Raw genomic sequence first — 19048 nt, forward strand, 5'->3', positions numbered from 1 at the left:
CCGTCGCTAATGTTCTTGAGCAATTGCTTTTAGTGGAAAAGTGATCAAGTGATGACAACCACAAGGTGGGCTCGGAAGCAGCAATCCCTTTAAGAAAGTGTAATAGCTCACTGGTCTAGCTCCATGTGATTCACCGAAAATACATCAGGGCTCAAGTGATTCACCAAAGCTACGAAACCTTGAAAGCCGCTTTTTCAAGTGTCAGTAGTGGGACATTCTATCAATCAAAGAAGGTTTTTGGTGACAACACTTGGAGATATTAGAAGTATGGATGCTGACATGAGTAATGAGAAATCCTGTGAAAAACAAGATCGCCTGCCAATAGAAGGCTTTCTGCATTCAGTAAATCCATGTAGAGTGAATCGGTCCCTTATGAAATCCTGAAAGGCTGCAGTCCAATGAGTACATGAAGGTGATGAGGTTGCTTTACTATTGAACCATGCCCGTCTCTTTGAGCAAATTGGATGATCCCCTCTTCCCCTCCCATCTCCTTTCCCTAATATTTACTGTCTGAGACATCAAAGCCTTTTTTACTTGGCCTAGCCCAGTTGCCCTATGGTACCGGAGCTGAAAAAGTCCCCTGCACCGGCAAGCAACTGCTAGCTGAAAAGCCCTTGCGCGCTAGTGGATGTCACATAAACATTACTGTGGTCCCACAGAGCTTGGATGCCACATGCTCTTACTACAACATGGGGATGGAGCCCCTATAAAGACCTTCTGCAAATTTATGAATTCCCCAATGGCCCGGATCAGCTTCACACAACCAACTTCTCTTCATCCATTTCAGGCACCACAATGTCTTCCCTCATCAGAGCTGTGTAATCCTCTCCCACATGTGCACCGCCCTGCGAGAACAGCTCCACTGCCGCAGGCAGCTTCCCGTAGTACCTCTTCAACTGGTCCACGAGTGGGCCGCTGCCCTGAGGGTCCCGCACGTGCCACACATACACTGGAGGCATCAGGTCGTCGATCGTTGCCTCCTGCCATGCGTGCTGCCCATCCCTCAGCTGGTGTTTGTGTGCTTGGCATAACCTGGCCCTGTGGCCCTTCGGCCCCACCTGGACCTCAGGGCAGTATCCACATGTTTGGACGGCGTATTTCTGCATGAGTTTCATGGCCCCGGACCGCATTTTCTCCCATGCCTCCATGCCTCTCACAGCCAGACCTGCATGGGTTACAACAATACTCAGCCTGTGTTTAGAACATGGTCTAGAAACCCGACTCCATCAGATTTCACCAAGTCTTAAAAAAAAAAAAAAACTCAGTTGGATCACGACTCAGTCAAAACTCAACTTGAAAATACTTGGTAAAACTCAGCACAAACTCCACTCGACTTGGCATTACTCGACATTATTTATATATTATTTATAAGAAATGCTCCAATGCTCTCAGAGCACTTGCATTGGTCCACTTGGACTATCCCATGCAGTCCAATTCATGGATCCAAATTGTTCATCAGGTGGAACTCATGCTTCATTGGCTACCATGCAAACATCATACCAATCCAACAAATATTAACTATTGATAAATGGCCTTTAATATGGACAGTGAGGAGTTTTTGCACAAAAGTAGATCCCATCAACAATCTGATCCAGCTATTTGTTAGGGCCAATCACAGACTTTTCATGATTCTAAAGCGTCGCTTTTGATAGGCTATCATAGCCATCCCATCCACATTGCCTGGAAGAAGGATGGCTATAGAAAATAAGGCCAAATCAAGGCTGGGTTAGATCATTTGATCAGTGTGATTTTTCATTTTGTAGTTCACGAAATGTGTTCTGGACTAAATAGACAGTTCAAATTGATTGATGGAACCATCCACATGGACGGATGCAACTAGGAGCACTATAACTTTTAGTGCTATAAGAGCACTGGAGCATGTCTCATTACTTAATGCTTTTTAATATTAAATGATGCCGAAAAAATCAGTAAAAACTTGTAAGAAATTTCAAGAGCCTTGCCTGAAGTCGACTCGACTTTGACTGGGTTTGATATAACTTATCAGTGATCATCTATTGTCTGATGGATGGCATAGAGAATTTGAGACAAAAATCTAAATCTTAGGAAAATGTTCGCATGCAATGCTTTCTTTCCCACCAGGATGTCACTAATGTAGAACATCCAAACCCTACAAAAGGCTGGCTAGAATATAAAGATCACCCGTGGAGAAAACCTGACCAACCATTAGGTGGGCCACACCCGGACATCAAAGCATATCACCAGCAACACATTGATTTCTCTAGCATAGCCCAGTGTTTTAAATATCGACGACATCGGCCGATATATCCCACGATATATCTTGTATCCCACCTGTGCGATACGAAATGCACTAGTGGGATACATCCCACATGTTCGATCCGGTGAGCATTTTTTTTTAATCCTTTTTTTTTTTTCTGTAAATCATGTTAAATCAATGTCAAATTGTTACAAATCCACGATTTTTCATGTTTTGCATGAAAAATCATGGATTGGGAGCTTCAATTTCGAAATTTGGAGGAGAAGACCGAATTGCGGAAAATTAAAAAAATCAAAATCAAACATGTATGTAACCTAATTTAGTAATTCTTCTTTTTCTTTTTAATGTATTGCTTGTGTTTCCACATGTCTTCTTACAATTATAAATTATATGAATAGATGTAGAATATAGCTGCATCAATTCAGTTAGACAACGCATAGATTAAGACCCCATACAAAGAAAACCTATTATGTGCACTTGCTTTTTGTAATGTTTTGATTTTTAAGTATGTATTGATATCTTTTTTAACAATCACAGAAATTTCATTGAAAATTTTAACCAATTTCCAATGTAACAACAGCGATACATTATGTGATACAATACATTACGTGATACAACCGATATATCCCATGCGATAACCGATATACATCAGTATTCCAAGGGTGCGATATGTAATGCGATACCGATATTTCGAACACTGGTGTAGCCTGAATGATGGGTGGACCACCCTGATTCTCCCATGTTGATCTGCATGGTGTGGTCCACCTTTTGCTAAGATCAGATATACACATAGCATGTCGGCAAGAAAGAAATCATTGTATGTGTACATTTCTCTACGAGAATATAGAAATATAAGGTCTGCTGCAGAAGAATGTAACAAACATGACAGGCCAAATGTCGTTACAAGGTATTCATCCAAAACTCAACAGCCTCAAATCTCGTGTTCACCATGTCACACGGGCTAAACCTTCAGGTATGTGCATGAGAAAATAAAAAATAAAACACTGCTTGGAGTATGAAAATTGGTCTTGAAACTAAAAGATAGAACACATTTAGCAGCTCGACTTGATCAGAAAGTGCATAACATTCTTCTTTCAATCTCTAGAAGATAGAAATAACTCAAAAGCCATTAAGCTCAATGGATGGGTGCATGAATGGAAGACAACCCAACAAGAATCAATGAGGCACAAAAATAAATAAATAAATAAATAAATAAATCTTTTTTCTTTTTAGAATTAATGAGGATTACAGAATAGAACTCCGAAAAAGGCATGAAAAACTTCAAGCCCCAAAGCCCAGCTAGCCCTCTGGAATCTGATATCCTAAATCATCTTCAACTCGAGCTTTAGAAAATGAGCTTGACTCGCCCCGAGTCAGCCTTTCAAGCTGAGTCAATCCGACCTGACTCGAGCCGAGTCGAGCAAGCTTTTCAAGCTAGCTCGACTCGTGTACAGCCCTACCCAGCATACACTTATTTCATGAGCAGCCCTTTCTCCATAACATTAGACATCATCTTTAACAGCTCGTCCCAACTAGGGTACGGCTTTGCAAATCCTATTTCCCCAATCAATCCTAAGGCCCTATCCTCGATAAGTGACGAGCCATTACATGATTGCATCCCCATCTCACCACCTCAATACAGGTCCTTTTAGGTCTTCCTCTCATCCCCTTTTCTGAATCTTCCCCGAGCGATGTTCCCCTCCTAATCAAAGCCATCTCTAGTCTTCATTGCACGTGACCAAACCACCTGAATATGATCTTCGTCATTTTATATCTTACTGAGACAACTCCTATGTTGTTTTGGATGTGACCTCATTCTTATTTTTATCCTTCCTGGTCTTCCCACACATCCATCTCAACTCATCTTCACAACACTCAATCTCTACTCATGTTGCCTTATAGCTGGCCATAGCATGGCCAATCAAATAGCAGTCTTGGAGTGAAATTATCAAATGAATGGAGAAATTCCCCCTGTTTGTTAAGTGCCTTGTGTTCTTTTGTGTCTTTAGCAAGTTTGGTAAGGTCACTGAGCTCATGATCTCTCAACATTGAAAATTAGCAATGACCGAGGGTTTCGCCTCTGTGCAGTTTTTATGACTGAGAGGTAAAAGAGGCAGTTATCCTGAATCTAAATGGTAGATGACTAGCAGAAAAAAGATTGGTGATTTATTGCACAGATTATGGGCCTAAGTTCTTGCTCCCTCAACCCAAAATGCCTCTGCTCATATGCAAGTGGATTACGATCCCAGTAGGAGGTCTATACCAGCAAGGAACAAGCAAACAAGAGTTTTTGAATTTCACTAGCCTCTGAAAAGAGGTTTTGTTTAAAGGCCCTTTGACTGGAAGGAATGACTTGCCGGAACAAATCAACTGTGTTCACCAAAATTATCATGGACGGAATTATCATTAAGGAACCATGGTTGACTATATTGGTGGATGCTACTTTTGCTATGAAGCAATCAACATGGCTTGAAAAGGTCCTAATCAATATGAGTGACCTACAGGACATCAATGTTGATGATCTTGAGCAGTGGGCTAACTCAAAATGGGATATCCTGTAATCATGCAAGCTGGAAGAATATCACTTTTGTTTGCCCTTCAAAGTGCCAAGCTGGTTCTTCTCAAATAAGACAGCTTTACAAGTCACCTGCTAAAATTGCAAAAGCAGTGGAAGGATTCGGCGTGTGCTTCCATGTGCATGGACAAAAAAAAAAAAATCTTTGATATAGGCCCATGGGTGGGTCTGTTCTCAGAGATTGGCACACACAGTTCATGAAGCATTAATACACCTTGTTCAAAAATCAAGATTGTGGTAGACGGTGAAAAGTGCGAAAAAAAAAAGAAAGAAGTATTATCAACTTGAATGTCCAAGAGGAGACTTTGAAGGTGTCAGTTATGGAGGATGAGCAACCAAACACTCTGAAGAAGAGATAGCAGCCAATGCGAGTGACCTCAGATGCAACAGATTTGGTTGAAGGTAGCTCTTTTCTAGGGCAACAACAGCAGAAAATCTCACTCTCCGGCAATGATCAGATTCTAGCTTTCAGAAAAGAAGAGCTCATCAGAAGAAGATGGTTGTGGCTATGTGATGCAGGACAATTAACCACTTGCTCTAAAAGCTCGAACTATTAGAGCATGGAGAATTAATCCATTTATCTCATAGCCCGGGCCCCACATCTTATGGGTTAGGACCTTGGCCGAACCCCCCTTGTGGGCCCCAAATCACATAGGTACCGCCTCACACGGGCCGCCCACCCCGAGTCTGTCCCCACATCCCACAGGCAACCCCACTGGAGCTCGGTGTGAAATGCGCATTATTCACCCCCGGTGAGGAGTCTCGAACACGAGACCTCCCTCGTGGGTCCCGCCCACCTTGAGTGTGCCTTTGCATCCTATAGGCGACTCCACTTGAGCCCGGTGTGAAAATGCCCTTGCATTAATTACCCCCGGTGAGGAGTCTCGAACATGAGACCTCCTGCTCTTATATTTATTTAATGCAGGACAATTAACCACTTGCTCTAAAAGCTCGAACTATTAGATCATGGCGAATTAATCCCTTTTATCTCATAGCCCAGGCCCCACATCTCATGGGTTAGGACCTCGGCTGAACCCCCCTTGTGAGCCCCAAATCACATGGGTACCGCCTCACACGGGCCACCCACCCCGAGTGTGTCCCCGCATCCCACAAGCTACCCCACTGGAGCCCGATGTGAAATGCGCATTAATCACCCCAGGTGAGGAGTCTCAAACACGAGACCTCCCCCATGGGCTCCGCCCACCCCGAGTGTGCCCCTACATCCCACAGACGACCCCACTCGAGCCCGGTGTGAAAATGCCCCTACATTACTATGGGGGCCAGTAAGGAGGGGCAAGTGAGAGAGATTGTCTTTCCTTGCATTCATGTGAAAACACATGGCAATTGATGCAACACAGCTAACCACTTACTCTAAAAGCTCGAACCGATAGAGTGTGGTGAATCAATCCCTTTTATCTCATAGTTGAATTTTTTTTTTAATTTTTTTTTTAAGGATGTTGTCTTGGAAGTGAATGTATTTTTTTAATAAAATTAAATTTATTTATTTTTGTGAAATTTGAGTGAGAGGGAGAGATCCATCGATCTCATCTCAATTCTTCTCTTATCTCTCATTATCCCAACTCTCCCTCATATCTCATAGTCTTCCAACAAACCATCTCTCTTAAGGAGGGCGCGTGTGATAGCGAGAGTCCTACTAAGACTCAAAGAACAAAAGAAAAAAAAATCGTAAATATAAATAATTAGAAAGAAAAAGAAAAAAAAAAAGAGAGAGAAAAAGTGAGAGAGAGGCTTTTGGAATTCATCTATTCAAGTAAGTACAATGATCTTCTCTTCTTTTTCTTTCTACAGTAGTTTAATTCAGTATTGATCTACACATTGGACGGATTAGATCAATCAGGCATCCATTATATACGTCTAACTTATCCACGTGGAAAGGTACACGATGCGCATGGCTTTAGAGTTGCTATGCGGAATGTGGGATTTTTCCAAGGTGGACAGTGATTGATACAATCTGTACAGTTAATTGGTTTTCTAAGACTCAATCATGTAATAATTTCAAGAATCAGACCTATTCGACACATCAATGGATCGTACCGATCTTAGATTTACCAAGGTTCTTCCTTAATTTAAGGAAATTGAATCGATACCAGAAGATTAATTCTCTGCACAAGCTACAACTTGCCACAAAGAATTATATGATTTAATTTGAAACATGTGATTAAATCCTCGGCGTTCATTAGATTCTTAATAACAAAATTAACTAAAATCTTAAATTTCAGACCGATCGGACCTTGGATGGGCTGCATGGATCTAAGGTAATGGTAAACAATGAATCATGTATTAATCTATTGTGTGAAACCATTGGATGGTTGAGTTCTAACTCAATCTAGACCAACTATCAAAATCCGAACATCAGATGATGACAACATCCGGATTTGATGATTGATCTAACCATCTAGTGGACGCATTGACCAATCAATGTGATCATTAAGAATTGCAATAAATTAATGTATGGATGGTCAGATCAAGATAATCATCAGTTGTCCCTTGAAATTGATCAAGTGACGATTAATGGTTAGCCTTGATACATCTATTAATTGTGATTCAAACATTAAATTATCAAAGTAGATAAATCCCTAAAATTTCGTGTAAATCATCACAGACTGCGTAAAAATTTGGAATTTCAGAACTAAAATAGAATTTTCACAATGTCAGGAGGTTCTGGCATAAAATTTCAGAATATTACATAATGCCGCTCGAACCTTCAAAAAAGTTAACTTTCAGAATTGTTGCTGAAAACAGCCCGAATCTGCAGAAATTCTAGGAAGAAGTTGATGCCCTAGACCAACCATGATTATCATTTTAATTCCATTTGATGTTCATGTATTATTATTTATTTCTTTCAACTTTGTTGGACAAGATTTAGTTTATTACATAATACCCCTAATGGGAGGGTCCTCAGCTATGTTAATAACTGATGACTGGAATTAATGGTCGATTTCTTATTTATAAGATGTGGTTGAATATGAATGAAATTTAAATCTATGGTAGTACTACCAGCTAGGCAAATTTTGTGAAGCATATCAAATCATTTAAGTACACTTAGTGTACAACTTATGATGTGGATCTCAAATCCGAAGTACACGCCAAGTACCCGAAATCTAAGTCGTGAGACATAGGCCCACTTCACATAGGTTTCACCTCATATGAGCCACCCGCCTCACATGGGCCGCCCACCCCGAGTGTGCTCCTGCTTCACATAATCAATCCCTTTATCTCATAGCCCAAGCCACACTTCACATGGGTCTCGCCTCACATGAGCCACTTGCCTCATATGAGCCGCCCACCCTGAGTGTGCCCCTGCTTCATAGAATCAATCCCTTGATCTCATAGCTCAGGCACCACTTCACATGAGTCTCACCTCACATGGCCCACCCACCCCGAGTGTGCCTTTGCTTCACATAGGCCACCTCACTCGAGCCTATTATGAAAATGCCCTGCATTAATCACCCCCATTAAGGAGTCTAGAACACGAGACCTCTCGCTCTAATACCACTTTGATGTAGGACAACTAACCACTTGCTCTAAAAGCTTGAACTAGTAAAGTGTGGCGAATCAATCCCTTTATCTCATAGCCCAAGCCCCACTTCACACAGGTCAAGCCCTCAGCCAAACCCTCCTCGTGAGCCCACTTCACATGGGTCTTGCCTCACACAAGCCGCTTACCCCAAGTGTGTCCAGGCTTCACACAAGCCACCCCACTCGAGTCCGGTATGAAAGCAATGCAACATCAGAAAAATCTTTGGGCCAATAATTTTTTGGTGCAGAGCTATAGCCTATAAGTTGAAAGACATTCCAAAGCAATTGTTTTGGTCTAATTGGACTTCTTTCGGCATTGGTGGCATTATCAGAAATGATTAGTGTGCTTTGTTGATTGAGTTTTCAGGTCTAATTGAGCTTTGTGCCTCAACTATACCTAAGTTGTGACTCTCCTTCAGAGGATCAAAATTGCCATTGAGTTTCAGAGAAGATTTCGAGCCGAAACTTCTCCCCTAACCTGCTCGATTCTCTGTTGTAAATGGCCAAAATTTTTTGAAGTTCCATCCTAGTAAGTGAAGACTTGATGACCTATAGCCTAATTGAAATTACGGCATTTGATGGAGTAGAATGGTGCAATAGGATTCATGTCGCTGAACTCAATTAGTTGGGATAACACTTAGATGGTGATGACAATGATCCTAGAAAGTTTGAATCTGTTGAAAGTTTCAGTCGCACTAAAATTGAATAACAATAACAGGAGTTCCACTTACATTTCCACCCCCAAACCATAAATTTGGACTTCGAATTCAGATTACCTTATTGAAGCATAACTGGAATCCTACTATCCAAGACAAGTCCAGAACTAAAAACACAAGCATATCCAACTTAAAAAGCACAACAAGCTTTTTCTTCTATACAGCAAAAGATGACATAAAGGTCCTGAGCACCAGCAAATGACCAGTTTGTTGATTCTCCAGATTCCGTAGATTTGGGGCCCATCAGACCAATGGGCTGGGACCCTGGGTCATTGAACCATGGCTTACATGCAAGGATCCAGAGCATCAGCAAACTGTGCATCCGCAGAGGCTCGGGACCTTCCTCATCACCAACTACTGCTATATTTTTCTCTTTTACTTTGGCAAAATCCAAATAGAGGGTGAAAGAAGTCAAGTAGGAGGCAAACCTTGCAGATCACTAGAGTCCGATGCCCGAGAATTGCTATCCCTTGGATTGTCATGCTTCTCCCAAAATCCGAATGGTTGAATATCTTTTCCAGATGTATCGTCTCGTGGGAATTTCAGTTCAAAATCTATCAACTTCCCAGCAATATTGTAAACAGGAAAGGACCGTCTCCTTGTTGGGTAATCAGGGATGTCCACCCCTGCTTGCACACATAATTCTACAATGGCTGGAATCCGGTCAACCTGGAGACACTCTTCATGTGAAACGGCTCTCCCCAATCTGTCATAGAGATGAAAAGATTCCACAAGAGGGAGAACATGCTCAACGCTTCCTTTTGCCCAGCTGTGTTCTTTGCTAGGACTGACAGCCGGATTGCACGTACGGATTTTATGTGGGAAGGGTCCCACATGAACTTCTCCACACGAGCTGCATAAGAACCAATCATTGCCAAATTAGGATTTGGATTTGCAGCATGTTTTTCACAGTACATCAAGCCTAAATTACTAATTTGTGATGGACACAGAGTCTGATCCTGCACATCCTCAGGTCCTGAGTTTGTACAAGTACTGGTAGGCCCATGTTTTAATGATCAGAACGGACGGGCCTTACTGCCGATGGGGATCTCTGAAAATTTCCCGGATTGGAAGATCCTGAAAATTACCCAATTAGTTGGTATAACACTAGGATGATGATGATGATGATGATCCTAGAAATACCAATCCTTTGCCCTTTCACCAAAAGCCGCTGCTATATTTCATTCTCAACTGTATATACTCAGGCTGCCAGTCGAAGCTTTAAGATTTTGTCCAATCTAGGAAGATTTTTGAGGAATGCATAATCCATAGTAAGGCCCTTTCCATCAATGGTCTCGAAAATGAAGCACGGCCCAGTTGTACAAAAGGATTGTAGAACTTATGCAACATTATTAAGCAATATACTACAATTGGCATTGTGACAATTAAGGGTGCAACTCAAGCGGGTTTGGGTGGGGTTGAGGGTCAACCTGAGCCAGACCCAACCTGCAACCTGACCCGACCTGAATTATAACCTGAGATGCACAACCTGAACCCAACCCAAATTCCACCCTACACAATCCTAAACGGACCCAATCTGACCCAAATACATGTGATTATTCCCAGTGTTCAAAATATCGATACTATCGGCCGATATATCGGCTGATATTATCGTTATCGCACCACAGTGAGATGATACACTCGCGATAACCCCCGGAAGATACCAAAAAATCCAAAATCCAGATATCGGCCGATATATCGTCGATATCACACCAAAAAACCCAAATATCGGCCGATATATCGACGATATCGCACCAAAAAACCCAAAAATTTGAATTTAAAAAAAAAAAGAAAAGAAATCGGAGAGTACCTGGCTGTAGCGGTGATCGGAGGTGGGCCATTCGACAGGTAAGTACGATTTTCTTGCCATTTTCTTCTCTTTCTCGGAGATTCCGGCGAGGAATCAGGCCGGATCGACGAACCATTCCTTCCGGAACGAGATTTGAGGGGTTGCGTGCGTGAAAGACAGATCGGACTGCGTGGATGGGGGTAAAAATGGAGAGGGAAAGTGAAAGAGGGGCGCGGATGGGGAAATCAGAGAAACTATTAGAGGAACGGACGAGTCCGTACGATGCCTTTTTTTATTTTCGCTGGCCAAAGCGACTTATTAGGGTTCGGAAGCTGCTATTTTGACCAAAATACCCCTTGACTGTTAGGGTAAGCAGTTGTAGAAGGAGGGGTATTTTGGTCTCAGTAAACTCACTTGGGCCCACCTTTAATGTATGTGGTCCATCCACGCCGTCCATAGGTTTTTCCATCTTATTTTAACGGTTGAGCCCAAAATTTAATCATACCCAAAGATCGAGTGGACCATACCATAGGAAATAGTTGGAATAATGATTTCCACCGTTGAAACCTTTTTAGGGCCCACAGTCATGTTTACATGCCATCCATACCGTTAATAACGTCATTCTTACTGGGATGAACTGAAAACACAAATATTAGCATGATTCAAAACTTCTGTTGGCCCACGAATATTTCAACTGTGGACGTTCAATTATCCCGTTTTTGGCCCACTTGAGTATTGGATACGGTTCATTTTTGGCCTCATATCCTAAAATGCACTCACAAAACAGATGGACGGAGAGGATTTCTCACAAACATCACAGTGGACCCCACCTGGGTTCCCAACGCAGGAACTTCTTGCGAAAGGCTTTCGCAGGAAATCCGCGTCCGAAACGGATTGGCTACTCCCACGGGCACCAGCCAATGGCTCGTGGTTGGTGCTCTATGGGCCCCACCATGATGTATGTGTTTCATCCTTTGTCCACCTATTTTTATAGATCATTTTATGTTATGAGAGAAAAAATTAGCTATATCGAAATATAATCTAGACCACATTGCAGAAATAGTGTTGAATGAACGTTGACCATTAAAATGTTTTGGGAGCCATAAGAGCTTTGGATTAAGCTGATATTTATTTTTCCCCTTCATCTGGGTCTTTATGATCCAATCAATAGATTGGATGTCAAATAAACAGTGCAGTGGGCTTTAGGAGGATTTAAATGGTGGATATCCAATCATTATTGTTTTCCTATGGTGTGGTCCACCTGAGATTTATATCCCTATAATTATTTTTATTAAATCCTAAAATGATCCGTAAAAATGGATGAACAGAATGGATGAAACAAATACATTATGTTGGGGCCCACATAGCACCGACCATGGCTGGTGTCGGGGGAGTTCTCCCACGTAGGACGCGGATTAGATACTGACATGTTGTGTAGCCAGACTGGCTACTGAATTGATGTCACCAAGTTCTGTGGGGCCCACCATGATTTATGTGTTCTATCTACACTGTCCATCCATTTGGCTAGTTAATTTTAAGGCATGAGACAAATAATGAGTCAGATCCATATCCGGAGTGGACCCCACCACAGAAAACAGTGGGGAGAGGGACGCCCACCGTCCATCCATTTCTCAAAATTTACTTCTTCAGTTCTTCTTTTGCTTTTCAATGAATTGGTTGTGTTTTCATACATGACTATGATATATTTATAAATATCATGCATCTAAGTTAAATATAGTTGCATTAGTTCAGTTAAACATCGCATAGCTTAGGACCCCATACAAAGGAAACTTATTATGTGCACATTTTTTTTGAGATGTTATGATTTAATTAAGGGCTTTTTTAACAATCCTCAAAAAAAAATTAACCATTTTCTCAATGTTTCCCCATGTTTCCCAAAAAGTGCGATAAACTATGCGATACAAACGATATATCCTGTATGATAACCGATACGTATCTGTATCCCAAGGGTGCAATACATAGTGCGATACCGATATTTCGAACACTGATTATTCCCAACCAAACCAAACCCAAGCTGAATTTGCTCAGCCCATACCCAACTCAATTTCAAATTAGGTTGAAGTTTTCCAACCCGAACCTCACCTTGACTCGGGTTCCAACAATCGGGTTTGGGTTGACCCAAACCCAAGGTGCAGCCCTACTGAAAATAAGATCACCAATTAGTTACGAACTCCTAAAAGACACAATACAATGAACAAAACGTACCATGTGTGTACCTGCAAGAATGAATAGAGATGTGCTGGACAATCTTAGACACACAGTTGAGAAGCTCATTTCTGGCGGCATAAACCTTGTATGCGACAGGGACCAATCTCTTGACCAACATCCCATTTTCAGGGGGCCGCAGAACAACCTCACGCACTTCCTGCCTCATTTGTCTTTCCAATCTAGCTCTACGCTTCAGCTCATTGACATCTGTCACAAACGGCTTCCGTTCCGACTTTTGAAGCCTTTTGGGCAGCTCTGTGTATTTAGGCCCCCTTGAACTAGTTGAAAATGAGGCTCTCAGACTTGTAATTTCACTTACAGAACATACACAGAAGTTCCGTAGAATTATCGCACTATGGTTTATCAGATTTCGAGTTCGACGCAGTAACATTTTGCTGTGAGCATCAATGTGATTGCTCTGGAATACAGTACAGTGAATGTTTATTAGAATTCAAACTCAAATTGAGTTTCAATTGGAATCAAAGGGATATTCATCCAGAAAAAATAAAAACAAGATGATGATATAATCCAAGAAAATCTAAATAATTATGACTGCATTGTGGATCAAGAAAATGCTGTAAATATTTCCCAATGTGTGTGTGTGGAAAAATGATAACAGTGTTAACTCCGCTATAAGTTACGGTGGAGATGACCTCTGTGGGTCCCACCATGATTGTGCATCAGATGCACCCCATCCATGTGGGCCATACCACATGGAACAGTTGTGAGGGGACACCAACCAATAAGACCTTCAACCTGTAGGTGGCCTAATGGTAAGCCTGTGAGAATCGAATTATCATTTTCATGATATTCTAGCATATAAAGGTCACGATCAAATGAATGAACCATAAAAATATCAAACTAAGGAGGAATGATAATTGCACACCAATTATGCAGGAGTTCCCATAGGGATGCATGCGGGATATAAGATACAAACCTCTCATCAGTCAAGCCCCACCACAAATGGTTGTGGCCCAAAAGCCTGCCCAATCAGATAATCCTAACTTAGAAGTGCTTGATCTGTTGATCAGAATAGGGCCTAAAATTATAGTGGTAAATTTTCCCTCGAATAGAGTACATATCATTGTCTAACTGGCATCATTTTGGGTTGTGGCATATGGCAGGCCATGCCTTGTTGTTCAGTCTCTAGATTATTTGGAGGGGGTGCAACAAGAGAACTTCTAAGAACGATATCAAAGCATAGATACGAATCTTCACAAGGGCTAAAGGGAGAGTATCTTATTGGGCTTTAGGAACTCTTATGGGTTGGAATTGGGATGATATTCTGGGTCTTTGGGGTGAGTGTTGACAACAAACCCCAAAAAAAAAAAAAAAAAAAAAAAAAAAAAAAGTAAAAAGACAGACCAATGGAAGTTTAAGATTAAAACCACAAATGCACCAACATCATGGTGCAGAAATTATAAAATAGAAAGATTAGACATTGATTGGATAATTAGAAAAATACATGTATGTCTGCATTGTTGTGCCTGTAGGAGTGGCAATTACTAAACAAGCCAATAATTTTGGCCCGAGGCTGACCCAGGACCAATTACACTATGGCCCAACCCACCTACTTAAAACTCATCAAGCCCAAGCCCAACTGACATCCAACCTATTTAATTGTAATTGGGTTAGGATGAACTGACATGCACAATCTAGCTTAGGTTTAAGAATGGATATGGGACTCAAGGTATGCCCTGCCCTACCTGAATAACGAATGCATATCTACATAATCACATGAATGTATGTACACTTATATTCTATTATTTTGTATTTGGTTATGGTACAAATCAGGCCAAGATCATCCAACTCAACCCACTGATTACCTATATGGGTGGTCAGGGTTCAACCGAGCCCAACACATTCACTTAAATGGGCCACGCTTCTAGCACAACCCCGACATGCCACCCATTTAACTTGGCCCAAACCCACCTCAGAAACTGGTTGGGACAGACCTCTGACCCCACAACCCAATGTGGCAACAGAAAAATTACAAACTCATTCAACACCCATCGCATTACAGGTGCAAGATTCACAAAGCACGTAGCTACTTAATCAGCATCAAAGGTACAACTCTACCAAACCCATAACATGTTTCTTTCTAATACCACTACGTTTTTTGTTTTTTATTTTTTTTTTTAAATTTTAATTTTATTTATATTTATATTATTTTTTTAACGAAAGATACCACTACATTCATTTCCCTATCAGAAAAAGAAATAATAGCTTCCATTCATAAAACAAGCTCAATACAGGAAGACAACAAATCCACAATGATGAAAAGAGAACAAAATGAAAGAAAGAGGAAATAAGCTTAATATCTGTGATCAATTCTTGACCCTTATAAAGTTGTTTCATTTATTCATACATAGTTATCCAATTTAACAAAATGTTTGAGGCTTTCGTAAGGGGGAGTTTCCAAGTTTTTCCTCCGTAATTTGGTCAACAACGGACACTTGTCAAACAGGCCCCACAACCAGTCAGGGTAGTCAAAGTTTAGCATGATCTTCATATCTGTGATGTCCTTGAAGATATTGGCACCGACTATTGTGGCGGTAATACAGAGGCATTTTCACACCGGGTTCGAGTGGGGTGACCTGTGGGATATGGGGCACACTCAGGGTGGGCGGCCCGTGTGAGGTGGGTGGCTTGTTATGTGGAGTCCACGAGGGGGATTCGGCAGAGGATCTAACCCATGAGATGTGAGGCCTGTGTTATGAGATAAAGGGATTGATTCTCCATGCTCTATCAGTTCAAGCGTTTAGAGTTGTTGGTTAGTTGTCCTGCATCAAAGTAGTATCAGAGCGAGAGGTCTCGTATTCAAAATTCCTCACTGTGAATGATTAATGCAGGGCATTTTGACACGGGGCTTGAGTGGGGTGGCTTGTGGAATGCAGGGGCACACTCGGGGTGAGCAGCTCGTGCGAGGCAGGTTCGGCCGAGGACCTAACCCATGCGATGTGGGGCCTAGGCTATGAGATAAAGGGATTGATTCGCCATGATCTATTAGTTCGAGCTTTTGAGGCCAATAATTGTTGATGTTAGTGATGATGACGGTGGGATTGGGGCAGGTCCTCACGAACATGATAATTTTCTCTCATGAGATTGGGAAAGAACATGTGAGACATTCAGAATATAAATTGCATGGTGATTTAGAGAATGATGGTTATATTTCATCTTAGATAATGGTTATGTTCCAGTATGCAAGATTTATATTTGAACCATGTCTTAATCAGCTCGCATAAAGTAGGGAAAATCAAGATCACCATTATATTTTTTATCAGTAAATTATAAAAGACTGTATATAGCAATAACCTGTGAAATTTAATGTATCAAAACATTTTTCGTGACAAGTGGATAGACAAAATATCGGTCTAACTGCAGCATGACATGTTACAACACAAAAGAAGAGGAAAAAAACATGTCAATACTCTAGTGTTTACTAATGAGTGGAACCCTTCATTTGTTTCATGTAAGTTTTAAGCCTTTCTACATGATCATTCATATTCTTCTGCTCCAATTCTTCCAAAAGTACACGACATGTCCGATATCTAGGAGTTATTTCTTGACTTATCATCTCTTCAAAGAGGAGGTAAGCTGACTCACACTTGCCTGCTCCACAAAACCCATGAACTAAGAGCGAGTAAGTACCTAGATCAAGACTCAGATGATGCTTGTTTACCATGTCACTCAACAACTTACTAAGATTAATATCTGTTTTCCCCGTTTTAAAGCACTGCTTGAGCAATGGATTGTACGTTAGAAGATCGGGTTTACACAACCCCGACTCTTCCATCTCCCTCAAAACATTCAAAGCATTTCGCTCTTCGGAGTGGTGGCAAAAGACAGAGATCATAGTATTGTAGGTGGAGACATTTGGAGATATTCCATTCTTGCACATCTCCACCTCAAAAACATGTACAGCCTTGCTTAGTTGGCCTGCTTTCCCCAGGATGTAGATCAAGGAATTGTAGAAGACCGTATCGGGTTTACACCCATCTGCCTTCATCCTCTCAAAGATTTGTAAGGCTTCTTCAGTTTCCTGAGATTTGGCAAGTGAATGCATGATTGTGGTGTAGGTGACAACGTTCGGCGAGCAACCCTCAATTTTCATCTCATCCAAGAGCTCATTGACCTTACAGAAATTGAATTGGTTGCAATAGGCTTGGATGATAGTTGAGTACGTTATGACAGAAGGGCGCACCCCATAGCCCTTCATCTCTTGGATAGTCCAATGTGCCTCATCAATCCTATTCACTTTGCACCAACCATGGATGAAAATGTTAAAGGTGTGAGCATTTGGAGTAATGTGGGCCTTCAGCTCTAAAAAGACCTCGCGTGCAAGTTCAACCCTCTTCTCTTTACAAAGTGTGTCGAGCAAGAGATTCATTGATTCAACATCCTTCTCTACACCCATAACAAGCAATTCATCGAACACCTTAACGGCATCTTTCAACCGCCCTGCACCAGCGAGCCTTCTCATGATCTTGGCAACCGTGTTGCGAGTGATGATACCACCCCCACGCATCTCCTCAACCAATGCCCACATCTTCTCTATTTGCTTTGCCTTCCCTAAAATGTCCACCATCTTATCATAAGCTTCTGGAGAGTGTCTATAGCCTGGTCGTGAACTTGCCCACCGAAAGAGACCCAAGGCCCACTTCCAATCATCATTGAATCTCTGGAGCAAGTTGTCAACAAAGCTGTTTGAAGGTTGCATTGCACAACAGTCTTGATTGTTTAAAAGGGAATCGAGAATGTCGTCATCAGTTTTTCTGAAACGAACTTCCGATGCAAGATTAAAGATTTTGTGGGCATGCTCTTTTTCGTAAGAATGTTCAATTGGATTTTGTTGTCCTTCTCGATGAGTAGTTGCTACTGTGGCAAATTGGTGGAATGGGCTTTGAAATTCAACGATTGCACGAGTGGATGAAAGTAATACTGAAAGAAGATGGACATTATGGATACTAGAGCATTTCCTACTTTTGATGATCATGAAGCGTCGCCAACGGGAATGAAGAGGATCAAATGCAAGCCCCTGCATCCTCCAATGACACCCAAAAAGGATTTTAGCTTCTTCAACCACCCTTAAACTTAAGTGACCCCTCACAGGCCTGGATGGAGGGTCTGAATGGCCTGGATTACACGGTAGAGATAACTTCTGTGGGCCCCACTATGATGTGTGAAACGCAAATCATACAGTCCTAAAACCCTAAAATCAGGAAAGAAGGAAGAAGAATCCACAAAAAATTCCTTACCTCCTCTTCTTCTTCAACGAGGATCGAAACAACGGCTTCAGAGAGAGAGAGAGGAAGATCCGGTTAGGGTTTGAGAGGGAGAAAGGAACGGATAGATCCGCCAAACAGAGTGTTGCATTCCATTTCTTCGATAGCGAAAGAGAAGATTGAGAGAGGCGGCGGCAGAGGGTCTGCTGTTTTGAATACGGATCGTCTGAGTCACAGAAAATTGGGAGAGGATTAGGTGTTACCCTTACCGTGGGTCCCACCTTTATTATGTATTGTATATCCACGCCGTCCATCAGGTGGACCACACCACTGGAAACAGTGGTGATGGATTGCCTCACCATTAAAAATTCCATAGGGCCGCCCACAGTAAGGGAAGATCTATAAAGGAAAAATACAAATATCAGCTTGATCTGGCCTACAAAAAGTTCTTAATGGTCATTATCACTGTTTCTAATGGTATGGTTCACTCGAGATTTGGATCTTCTTAAAATCATATGAAAAAGAAAATGGACGGCGTAGATATACATCTAATACATCCCAAACGGTTACAGTAACACTCATCAAAAGGTATTACCGGGTAACAACCAATCCGCTCCGCATGAAATTCCTGCGCCGTCCCTTCTCGGCCGATCACAACAGCTAACAACACTGGATGTGCATTTCAAGCCACTGGACAGTGCTCTGTGGGCTCCACCACATTATATTCGTTTTATCTTC

At 41.7% G+C, this 19048-nt stretch overlaps 1 protein-coding gene across 4 annotated transcripts; it reads right to left on the reverse strand.

Moving 5' to 3' along the window:
- Nucleotides 1-299: 299 nt before the first annotated feature.
- On the reverse strand, nt 300-18632 carry LOC131239484 (pentatricopeptide repeat-containing protein At3g04130, mitochondrial-like). 4 transcript variants are annotated; one of them, XM_058237207.1, is made up of 5 exons: nt 18422-18528; nt 18344-18391; nt 13094-13503; nt 9496-9920; nt 300-1165 (listed from the first exon to the last, which is right to left on the reverse strand). In XM_058237207.1, exons 1-5 carry the CDS (start codon nt 18464-18466, stop codon nt 756-758), a joined length of 1338 nt encoding a protein of 445 aa, XP_058093190.1. In that variant the 5' UTR covers nt 18467-18528; the 3' UTR covers nt 300-755. The 4 variants fall into 4 exon arrangements, with proteins under 4 accessions (XP_058093190.1, XP_058093191.1, XP_058093189.1 ...); XM_058237208.1 differs by having other exon boundaries at nt 18344-18541; XM_058237206.1 differs by lacking the exons at nt 300-1165; nt 9496-9920; nt 13094-13503 and adding exons at nt 16333-16697; nt 16788-18221 and having other exon boundaries at nt 18344-18632.
- Between the last annotated feature and the right edge of the window lie 416 nt (nt 18633-19048).

This window comes from Magnolia sinica, chromosome 3, assembly GCF_029962835.1.
Source record: "Magnolia sinica isolate HGM2019 chromosome 3, MsV1, whole genome shotgun sequence".
NCBI lineage: Eukaryota > Viridiplantae > Streptophyta > Magnoliopsida > Magnoliales > Magnoliaceae > Magnolia > Magnolia sinica.